The sequence below is a fragment of the Pelophylax lessonae genome, assembly GCF_965119305.1.
Source record: "Pelophylax lessonae genome assembly, chromosome: 8".
NCBI classification, from domain to species: domain Eukaryota; kingdom Metazoa; phylum Chordata; class Amphibia; order Anura; family Ranidae; genus Pelophylax; species Pelophylax lessonae.
In genome coordinates this window covers 157,137,129-157,149,534 of record NC_138775.1, presented here as the reverse complement: position 1 = coordinate 157,149,534, position 12,406 = coordinate 157,137,129, and the positions used below count along the sequence as shown (strand labels likewise).

At 41.7% G+C, this 12,406-nt stretch overlaps 1 protein-coding gene across 4 annotated transcripts in view; it reads left to right on the top strand.

Annotated features, from left to right (window-relative positions):
• Positions 1 to 12,406, top strand: part of LOC309561721 (potassium channel subfamily T member 2) — a 1,381,641-nt gene that overhangs the window by 664,347 nt on the left and 704,888 nt on the right. For all 4 annotated transcript variants that reach the window (XM_082265711.1, XM_082265712.1, XM_082265710.1 and 1 more), the window contains one exon: positions 4,214 to 4,350. In XM_082265711.1, coding sequence (XP_082121837.1) covers positions 4,214 to 4,350 — 137 coding nt within the window. The remainder of the gene's footprint in view (positions 1 to 4,213; positions 4,351 to 12,406) is intronic.

The window sequence follows — 12,406 nt, the reverse complement described above, 5'->3', positions numbered from 1 at the left end:
CTTTTGTCTTTTTCTTACATACACTTCAACATGTTGAATTGATTTGTATATTAAAGCTGAACTCCAGGAATTATCTTTATTACATGTCCAGCTTGACAATGTAAGTGTACATTATACATTGTAAGTGTACAGTATACTGTATGTTACGGACCGTTTCAGCAGACAAGGGGTTAAAATCCGTTTAGGCGATATGCCCCTTTCTGAGAGACAGGCACAGCTACTGCAGAACATCAAACTCCCGAACTGGATACAAAATAGCACTCCAACCTGGAACCTCACGAATAGCTGCTAGCAGACGAACAGGAAAAGCATACTTCAGCTTACACTCCTAGCAATCAGTCTCCAACAGCATACAGTGAATCCCCCCAAGAACGAGATAAAGCTCCGAGTTGAGGGTAAAACAGGAACAACATTTATTGGAAGAACACAGCACACTTTTATACAGAATTTGGAACATCCTTCCCCCAACAACCGCTTTCCCATTGGTCAATTGCACAGTACCTGCAGTTCCCAATAAGGTCCTCTCCAGCCATGCAAATGAGGGCTTGAAAATGAGTCAGCAGTGATTGGTCAGATAACTTCACCAGAAGGACTGCCATGCAAATGAGGACTTGAAAATTAGTCAACAGGGATTGGTCAGATACAGAACAATGGTTCCCTAACGAGCCCTCAATAAACATTACTCTGAGTGTCAATACATCCCTTAGCAGACAACAGGTAAGGTCATTAGCACACCTGACAATAGGTGAATGGAGAGCCACCTCAGACAGTCCGTCTCCTCAGAACTTCCTGTAATGACCATATTAGGAGTTGGCTTCCTGTTCAGAGACCTCATGGCAAATGGGAACAAAAATCTTCATATTACAAGGGAGACATTATTCCTGAATATGACTGTCCCATTTGTAGTAGTCCAAACCATATTTTCAGTGTTCACCACCCTCCTGGTCACCCTGCATCCATAACAGATGCAGGGTGACTTAAACATAAGAAAGCCACACAAGGCTGGACATAGTGCCTCCCAACCTCTTTAAAGGAATTTGGGGTCCACAACCCCCATGCCCAAAGTGACTCCTGTCACACTGTATATCTCATACCTGATGGACCGTAGTGTTTAATGCTTCTACAGTGATAGCCTTTATCTTCCAGGTCTTGCTTGGGTTCTGTGCCAGTTTCTTCCCCTCCTTAGAGGTTCTAAAGTAAGGACTATGTGTCAGAAGTCTGATTTTACAGAAGCTCTAGAGAAAGAACAGGAGAAACATGCAGTGGATATGCATCTTGTTCAGAGACACAAGGCATACTTTTTAAGTATTTTGTGAAAAAGGCAATAAGAGGACAGAAAATAGCAGATCAGTGACTAAAACAGCACCCAAGAAATTATTTCAGTATATAAACAGTAAGAAAGTGAGGCCAGAACACATTGGCCCCATAAAAGACGACAAAGGAAATCTGGCCACAGAGGACAGAGAGAAGGCAAAAGTGTTAAATAATTTCTTCTCTTCAGTCTTCACAAAAGAATTGGGGGACTACACTAACCCAGCTTGTAATGCTAAACTAAATAATACACCTCAGGAAGTACCGCCATGGCTAACAGAAGATAGACTTAGAACTAAACTAGAGAAACTTAACATAAATAAATCACCGGGACCGGATGGCTTGCACCCGACGGTTTTTAAAGAGCTCAGCCAGGTGATTGCCAGTCCATTATTCTTGATCTTTAAGGATAGTCTACAGACGGGTATGGTGCCAGCTGATTGGAAAAAAGCCAACGTGGTACCAATATTTAAAAAAGGGCCGAGATATATCCCGGGTAACTATATGCCTGTCAGCCTAACATCAGAAGTCTGCAAAATTTTTGAGGGGATGTTAAGGTACCACATACAAGTCTTTAGTAATGAAAACGGTATTATTAGTAGTAATCAGAATGGATTCATGAAAAATCGTTCTTGCCAAACCAATCTATTAAACTTCTATGATGAAGTGAGCTGCCACCTAGATAAAGGTAAGTCTGTGGATGTGGTGTACCTGGACTTCGCAAAGGCCTTTGACACCGTTCCCCACAAACACTTACTGTACAAACTAAGGAATGCAGGTATGGACCATAGGGTGAGTACCTGGATAGAGAACTGGCTCCAGGGGAGAGTCCAGAGGATGGTGATTAATGGGGGGTACTCGGATTTGGCGGGTGTGGAAAGTGGGGTCCCCCAAGGTTCTGTCCGGGGACCAATCCTGTTTAATTTATTCATAAATGATCTAGAGGAGGGGGATATCTAGTACAATCTCAGTATTTGCGGATGATACTAAACTAAGCATGCCAATATCTTCTATGCAGGATGTGGAAACCTTACAAGTGGACCTGAACAAAATAATGGGGTGGGCAACTACATGGCAGATGAGGTTTAATGTTGAAAAATGTAAAGTAATGCACTTGGGCGTCAGAAACACAAAAGCAAGCTACTCACTAGGGGGGAAACCTCTGGGTGAATCTAAGATGGAAAAGGTTTGAAACAAAAAATGAAAAATGTCCCAGGGTTGAGACACACCACTTTGTAATTAGAATAGTGGTCATGTACCACCTATTGTATTTCATACCATATGGTGTTAAATACACTGAACTGTGTTCTGAGCCTTGAGAGATAAATTAAAAGTGACAGGCCAGTCTTGGAGCTCATTCACTTTGAGCCCGCTGCATGCCGCTTGGACTCTGCAAAGTGCTACATCTCACGTTTATTGGGGACTGAACAACTGTGACAAGGTGACTCTTTATATCAGGAACCTTTTATGCTTCTAACTCCCGTATAGACTTATGGCCTCCAATGTGGGTCATACTAGCCCTTAATATTGCATAGACTGTCACAGTCTGATCAAGACATTGCAATTGGTGACAATTGGTGACTAGGCTCGCCTACTGGATTGACCCACAGAAGTTGCTCAACTCTTTGCAATTGACACAGCCCACCATCACTAGACTAGTATACTTCCAGGTCCAGACTGCTTGGCTACTTGACCTCTGACAGAGGACTAGTCTACACCATCAGTATACCGAGGTGTTCCCGACACAAGGGGGTCCATCTATTGACACAGCATTGGAGGCTGTGTTTGTTCCCCGGGGGGGGGGTCATGTGCAGCCTGGGTGGGGGGCGGAGTGACCCATTGAGTTCCAAGTGTGTTTTTACTGAGTATGGACGTGGTTTAATGTGGGAGCGATGTCACAGGCTATATGTTTTTACCAAGCATCAACTAGTGCTTGGCTTTTTATGTGTCTAATCTTCAATAAAGAATTTTTATTCAATTTTTTCACAAACCAGTGTTAAGATGGAAAAGGATCTGGGGGTACTAGTGGACAACAGGCTTGGCAGTGGCATGCAATGCCAAGCCGCTTCAAGCAAAGCCAACAGAATACTGGCATGTATAAAAAAGGGAATTCACTCCAGAAATAAAGAGATTATTCTCCCAATCTACAAGACTCTGGTCCGGCCACATCTGGAGTATGCTGTGCAGTTCTGGGCCCAGGTCCTCAGAACTGGAGAGAGTCCAGAGAAGGGCAACAAAAATAATTACGGGAATTGGATATGAGGAAAGACTACAAGCACTGAACTTATTCTCTCTGGAGAAGAGACGCTTGAGGTGGGATGTGATATCAATGTACAAATACTGTACTGGCGACCCTAGCATAAGGAACAAACTTTTTAGAGCAAGGGAATACAATAAGACACGCGGCCACTCACTAAAACTAGAGGAAAAACGGTTTAACCTTAAAATACGTAAGGGGTTCTTCACTGTCAGAGCAGTAAGGATGTGAAATTCGCTTCCACAAGCAGTCGTATCAGCAGGGAGCATCGATAGTTTCAAAAAACTTTTAGATGGGCACCTTAAAGATCACAACATACAGGGGTATGCAATGTACGGTTAACAGCAAACACACACACACATCATAGGTTGAACTGGATGGACTGATGTCTTTTTTCAACCTCACAAACTATGTAACTATCTAACTATGTAAAATTCCAGTTTCCATCAATTGAATCAAATATTGGATTGGTGGACATACTGTATGCTATGGTTATATCCCATTTATATTAGTTGTAACTGTCTTGGCAAAGTCTACTTAAAAAAACTCAAGTTCTCAACTTCAAATATTTTATATGGTTTTAAATAAATAAAAACATCATTGGTGTTGCACATGTAAATAATTGTAAACCTTTCTGTATAACAGGATTACTATGTGGTCATATTGTGTCCAACAGAGATGGATGTCCAAGTTAGACGCATTCTTCAGATTCCTATGTGGTCTCAAAGAGTTATCTATCTACAGGGTTCAGCCCTTAAAGATCAGGATTTATTAAGAGCTAAGTAAGTAAATTTTTTTTTTTTAATATTTTGAAGTTTCGTAAAACAATGCAATTCCAGCTCTTTAATTGAACATTAAAATTAGCTGGCCTAAACCAAGTCATGTTGGTCATTACTATTGGTACTGTTTTGTTGTGATTTCAGCAGGTATGTATAAATATTCATGGTGTGCCATGCAAAGACTGGTTTGCCTCTTCTTTAAATAGACAGTTGTATTAAGTGAAAGTTGAATTTTCTTTTATCTAATTAGTGAAAATAGGTGAATAGCTCATCAGACCTATAATTATGTATCTGTAAATGATGGCACTGAATATACTATGTATGCGCACCTAATTAAAATGGAAGGTTGACACATTAAAGCTTGGATTACTGGGAAAACATGCTTAATATGAAATACGGGCTTAACACCAATTAAGCAGAAAGGGTATTTAACATACATTGCTGTTCATCGTATTTTTCCAGGCAATTTCCTCTGTACTGTGCCCTCATGAGTCATTCACCTACAATATGAATACCACAGTCATTCAAAAACATCACAGGAAGTTAGCTTCTTGAAGTTTGCAGTAATATACAGTCACACAGATTTACAGCTTCAAAAGCTGTTCCATTTTATCTTCAGAATTGTAATACATGACATGAAATGAGCTGGATCAAAAGTGCCAATTATCCGTAAGCATGCCTGCTACTATTTCTTCTTATCTGCCTTAGGATATTGCCATTATTTTGTACATTGTATGTACCCAGTATTTCCCCAGTAGAAAATTTCAAATGTTTTAACAAAGACCATTATGATGCATCCTATAAGGTTTAGTTTATACAAAACCTTCTAAGTTGCTCATACTCCACTGGATTTCAAGAACACAATTTCTGTGGATATGCATGCACCGTTAATTCTCTGGATAATTGCATAGTTAACCTACTTTGGACTAAGCTGTGCTTTATCTTTGTGAAGGCACGCAGGAGAAAAGACTTCATGACTACCACAATGAACCATAGAATTCTGTGTAAACTGTTACCATAGAATTATAAACAATGATTTTTTTTTCAGCTCTAATAAACCAAATGGATGTTAGAAGGAATGTATTCCTTCTCTCTGATAAATAATGTAAAAGAGTATTCCACCAAGCACTATATTTCCCTTTTCTTTAGTTAATCTGTTCCTATGGCACGTCTTCTGCTCTTTACTTTGTGACTAGAACTCTACTATAGTAAATATACAAAAATGCAATTTAAAGTGTATCGCTCAGTAAAACTTTTTTTTAGTTTTGGATAGAGTCTAGTAGGAGTAAGACCCACTGGGCAGCTTCACCACTCTAAGACTCACTGAGCAGATTCACCACTCTATTTGTACTGGTGACCACTGCCACTGAGAAATTTCTAAAATTTTAGAGTTGTTCCCATGACAAGGGTTAAGGTGGAATCTCCAAAAGGAAAAATCTTTTCCAGGGACTATTGAAAGAGGAGAATTCTGGGAGAGTACCTCTACCACTAGGGCAAGAAGTGAATGTAAATTTCCACACTAGTACATAGACACTACTGTATGACAACTAAGTCAAATATGTATTGAAGATAACTCTTTGTAAAATAAAGTAAAGTAAATAATGTGAATTATATAGGGTTTTGAGTTATACTTCCATATTACATGCAGGCCAAGCTATATAGCTAAAGTCAAAAAAAGAATGACCGCACTCAGGATCTTGATGAAAACATTGAAGTATTTATTCCTCGCCACAAATAAAATGTAGACAGTACATAGCTAAAGTGACAGGTACAGGGGTTTGTTTAAATATAACTACTTGACAACCAGACTGTTTCACCCCCTTCCTGCTCAGGCCATTTTTCTGTTTTAAGCAATGCCACACTTTGTATGACAACTACTCAGTCATGCAATCTGGCACCCAAATGAGTTTTATATACATTTTTTGAGACAGATAGAGCTTTCTTTTGGTGGTATTTATTCGCCACTGGGTTTTGATGAATTTAGAAGCTGAACCAGATTCTGTGTGGACCAGTTTTAGTAAATCTCCCCCGTAGAGTCTGCAAACTACAGTATACTGTATATATTTCAAATTTTATCAATACTGATGTATGGACTACCAATCTTTTTTTTTCTGAGGCCCTAAAATGCTAAGACAGTACAAATACCCCCAAAATTACCCGTTTTGAGAAAGTAGATAGTCCAAGGTCTTTACTAAGACCTGAGTACATGAATACCATATGTGTAACTTTTTTTCACAGCATAGATGCATATATGGGCCCAGAATTGAAGGAACACCTTTGGATTTTTATTGTTCAATAGTTTTTATTGAAAATTTTAAGTACAACATACAAGAATGCAAGAAACATTGCAAAGAAATATTGTTCCAAGTAAAGAATGACATAGAACAGCCAACCGCATCGAATCTGCGTTAATAACAACCAGACAGAAATAGCAAAACATGGGGTCATCATAATAACAGCAGTAGGTGTCAATTAGTCATTAGATAGAGCTAAGTTTAAATTCATATAGCCGGTACTGGTAGGTGGAAAAGTGTTTGAAGGTCTGCGAGGGATGAGAGTCCACCTAAAAAATGGAAGGCACCGGTAGGGGACACAGACGTGGTGTGATACCAGTGTATTGGGGGAAAGAGTCTTACATCAGAGCTCTGAGAGGAGAACGGAGGAGGGAGTTGATGCTTTGGAGGGCCCACTGCACCCGGCATTCACGGGTGCTGGTGTGAGTTCCCAGTGTGGTGGTACCTAGACTGTCTTGTTCCCGAAGCCATGGTCTGCATTGGTTCATCCCGGGGCGGAGTAGGTACAATGCCCCATGAGTTAAGCAGTCGCATGCCATTTTGCAAAGTGGAAATGGTGTGGGGGACCCCATTTTTGGTGACTAAAATAGTAGCCGGATGCCGCCATTTATACGGGATATTGTGGTTCATTAAGGCTTTGGTGATGGAGCTGAGTTGTATCCTCAGTTGGAGCGTATGTTTGGAAAGATCCGCAAATAACTGTATCCCCTCATAAGAAGCTGGGAGTGTGCGCTGAAGTCGTGAGGCAGCCAGGAGATGGTCCTTAGTTTGGTAAAAATGTACCCTCATAAGGGTGTCCCGAGGCACTGAGTCAGCGAGGTGAGAAGCCTTAGGCAGCCTGTGAATACGATCTATAGTGAGATCCATAGCAGAGCAGTCAGGGAGCATGGCCGCCATGAGGGAGCTAGCATAATTATGAAGTTCACTTTGGGGGACAGACTCAGGGATGCCACGCAGCTTAACATTGTTGCGCCTAGATCTGTCCTCCAAGTCAGCCAGCTTAGCTTTGATCCACTGTTGCTCATCCCTATTCTCATCGCAGGTTTCTATAATATCATTAATGGTGTCAGTGCAGTCAGCCACCTGCGAGTCTACAGAAGTGAGTCTGCGATCCATCCCCTGCACATCAGATGCAATTTTGCCAAACAGGGAGGTCAGATTTTGAAATAGGGACGATTGGAAGGATAGCAGCATGTCTTTCAAGGTAGTGTCTACCACAGGCTGGCCAGTAGTCAGAAAGTCTGCAAAGGAGGCCTGCAAGGAGGGAGCTGAAAGGATGTTAATGTCCTGTCTGTCATGAGGGAGACATGAGGGCTGCAGCTCCAGCCTCATGCGGGCTTTTGCAGGGCTGGAAGAGGCTGGGGAGTATGCTCCTGGGCCAGTGGGGGAAGATGGGGAGGTCTGGGGCGGCATTACCTCCGATGGATCCCCGATGTCCCCCGATCCTTGAGGAGAGATGAAGGCCGCGGGAGTGCCGGCGCCATCTTGGCGGGAAGCGGCACGCTGCAGGGGCCTGGAGAAGAAGGCAGTGAGCTTCTGTGGCCGATGGTTGTCCTTCCTCTTGCGGGACATTGTGTGCAGACCGTCCTCGGGAAGCTCTGGAGCCGGTGTGAGCGGCGGAACGAGTGCCAATGGGTCCGTCGTCGCTGGGAAGCCTCCGTCGTCCTCACAGAGAAAAGGCTTAAGCGGCCATCTCTGGTGCCGGCAAGCCACACCCCCCCACCTTTGGATTTTTAAGGAGCACAAATTACACCCTCAAGGTTTCCTCCCCTACAGGATGTGCACATGGTTTATTGGGAGCCAGGAAAGGAGGATGATTACTGTATACATTAAAGTGGAGTTCCACCCTATTTTTATACTTACCTCCATCTTCTCGCTCCGGGTCACCTGAAAAAGAAATGTATAATCGCATATTTTTTTTTTTTTTTACTTACCTCGTAGAGAAGAAAAAATACTTAACTTACTTCCTTCTTCCTCGGCCGCGGCCCGTCGTCACTTCCTGGCTCTGCAATGATTCCTAGGAGCTGAACGTCATAGCTCCCAGGAATCATTGCGCCTGCACCGGCCCCGACGTCAGTTCCGGGTCGCGCGCGTCATCCCCTTCTAAACAGCTTCTGGGCATGCCCAGAAGCTGTAGAGGGATGACGCGCACGACCCGGAAGTGACGTCGGGGCCGGCGCAGAGCATCGTGGGACCAAAGAAGGCGGAAGAAGACGCCGAAGGGGATCTCGCTGGCTTCAAGCTGCCCACATCTGAGATGGCAGCGCTGGACAAGACGTTTGCAAGGTAAGTATTTGTCCTAACAGGTAAGTGCAACCCGGTACAGATCAGAGGCTAGCCATTGTGGAATGTACTAGCCCTGACTGTCCCGGGGGTATTAAAAAAAAATAAAAAATCCAGGGTGGAACTCCGCTTTAAGGTTCCTTTCTCTCTTCCTCTTCCCTTTAATAAGGGGATACTATTTAGGTCTCTTGTGTGTTATTAGTTGGCCTTTCTCCCAGGGAGATGTTTGGTGTGGTTGGTGGGGTCCCCAGGTTCCTCATTCAAGTATTTGTGACAATGCACTGAAGTTTCACAAAACCTGAAGGAGTGGGATATTTGGGATCCACAAAACATGCTGTAATAAAGTCATTCAAATCCCCCCTACAAGAGCCATTCTGAAATGACATACTACTGAGTTTTAGCAATAGCAAAGCAGTCAAGTAGTATATAGTTGGATGGGAGGAGTAACAATAAACTGTGCAACAAAATTGTAGAATTTCCATGTATTATATGTTTGTAGAGAAGCCACGTTGGGTGAAATATGTTATATTTTTATTGTTTTTATATGGAATAAATTGATAGAATTTCAACAGTATTGCATTTCTATTGTATTGTCATGCACCTTAAAGTCCCATACTTAAGGATTTTTTTTTTACCTCTATCTGTAATTTTAGGTATGATGGTGCCTATGCAGATAACCATTGCCATATCTATCTATCTATCTATCTATCTATCTATCTATCTATCTATCTATCTATCTATCTATCTATCTATCTATCTATCTATCTATCTATCTATCTATCTATCTATCTATCTATCTATCTATCTATCTATCTATCTATCTATCTATCTATCTATCTATCTATCTATCTATCTATCTATCTATCTATCTATCTATCTATCTATCTATCTATCTATCTATCTATCTATCTATCTATCTATCTATCTATCTATCTATCTATCTATCTATCTATCTATCTATCTATCTATCTATCTATCTATCCTGTGTGTCTAATTTTCTGACTACCTTTCATGTTTCCTGAGTCCCCGAAATGCCAAGACAGGAGAAATATTTACATAATGACAAAACTCCAGGCTAATTTATGAAAGACATAATGAGTCTTTCAAAAATGTCTTTTTGTTACCACAATTTTTTGAAAAATAAATAAATATATAAATATATATATATATATATATATATATATATATATATATATATATATATATATATATATATATATTTACGCAAAATGGCAATGAATAAGATATTTCTAACACACAGCACAGACATACCAAGAATTATACCTAAAAAACAGATTCTGCTCAACCTTCACACTCCTTCTGAGTATGGCGATGGTGATACCACATGTTTAAAACTCTTTCACAGCCTGGTCACGTAGAGGTGGCTTAAAAAAAGAGGCAACACTGCACTGGTGTAGCAGTGATCAGAAACACTGTTGCTGGCTGCACTGGTCTCGAGATAGTGGAACTTGTGCAGCGGTGATCATAAACAGTGTTGATGGCTTACACTGCAAGGCAACAATGAGGACTGGTGTGGCAGCAATCAGGAACACTGCTGCTGACTTACACTAGTTTGGTGACACTGGGACTGGTTTGGCAACAATAAGGGACACAGTTGCTGGCTAACACTGGTCTGGAGACACTAGGACTAGTGTGGCTGTGATAAGGAAAACTGTTTCTGGCTATACTGGTCTGGTGTGATGGCAATTAGAAACGCTGATCTGGTTACACTGGTCTGGCAACACTGTGACTGATGTGGTGGTGATCAAAGACACTGGGACTGACTACACTATCAGGGATTTTTCACATGTGAGTGTTGGGGGGTGGTAAATCCTTGCAATTAAGCTGAAGTTTTACCATCCCTCAACAGCTACCCCCTTTAACTGCAGAGACAATTGCAGGGGGTGTACACATGCTGCAGCTGCGATATTTTCTTCACAACTGTGGCAGACATTATACACCCTGCACCCCTGCTTATTGCAACTTATTCAAGTGAATGGGGGTGCTTGTGTGGGGTTCAAGGAAAACAGCAGGTGGTGAGGAGGTGATACAAACACAGATTCAAATACAGATGGCTCTTTAGAGCATCACATATGTGAACAAGTATTTATAGTGACATTATGACTGGTGTGGCTGTGATCAGGGACAGTGAGACTGGTGCAGTGGTGATTAGAGACACTGTGATTGGTGTGGCAATAATCAGGGACACTGTGACTGGTGTGGCGGGTATTAGGAACATTGTACATTTTGTGAGGGTGGCTAGGGACACTGTGACTGGTGTGGAAGTGATTGGGGACACTGTGACTGGTGTGGCAGTAATTAGGCATACTGTGAGTAGTGTGGCAGTGATTAGTGACACTGAGTCCTGTGGCAATGATCAGAGAAACAGTGACTGTTGTGGCAGTGATTAGGGACACTGTGAGTGGTCTGATAGTAAATAGTGACAATGTGAGTGGGGTGGAATTGATTAGGAAGACTACGAGTGGTGTGGCAGTGATCAGGTACACTGTGACTGATGCGGGGGTGATTAGGGACACTGACTGTGGTTGGGAACACTGCTGTGACTGGCAGCACCAGTCCAGTGACATTGTATTAGTGTAGTGGTGATCAGAGACAATAACTGGCGGCACTGACATACAGTGATATCGAAGCAGCCAGACATTGTACATGATCACTGCCACAGCAATAGAGTGAGTTTGATTTACTAAATGGTCTGTGCACTGCAAGTGTACCTGCAAGTGCACTTCAAGTGCATTGCAAGTGCAGTTGCTCTAGATCTGAGGGATACTAACATTTATAGGTAAAGCTGATAGCGAAAGTTGATCCAGGGAATATCTGTTTGCCTCTCAGGGGATCAGGAAGGATTTTTTCCCCTGCTGGAGCAAATTGGATCATGCTTTGCTGGTGTTTTTTGCCTTCCTCTGGATCAATGGTGGGTATAGGATTGTGTATATGGGATTGTATGATGTTTTTTCCCTTTAATTGGTCGGACTTTGTCTTTTCTCAACCTGATTAACTATGTAACTATGTAAAACATTCACAAAAAAAAAAGAAAATAGAAATGGAATAAAATACAGGTACCATAGAAAAAGTTTTTGTTATAAAAGTAAATAAATAAATAAACAAACAATGTCCCTTGATATAAATCCAATATCAATTATGTCATCCAGTGATGTAGATCCAACATCAATCATGATGAGCAATGCCCAACATTGCTAAATGACAGTTCTTTAGCTGCTCTGGTAATATGAACATCGCAGCTGGGAATCCTGGATGATATTATTGAACAAAGATTGAAACAAAATTTGCAGGAATCTTTCACTTAAAGGTAGTAAGGACACTGTCACTAATTGACCAATTTCTTGCTGTATCAGTTGGAGGTTCAGCTTGGCAAACTTGCCAAATCCAGAATGTAACGGAACCATCCAGCACCCTGCTTTGGTGCTTACCTACAGTATACCGCTTCCTCCCATCTGGTACTT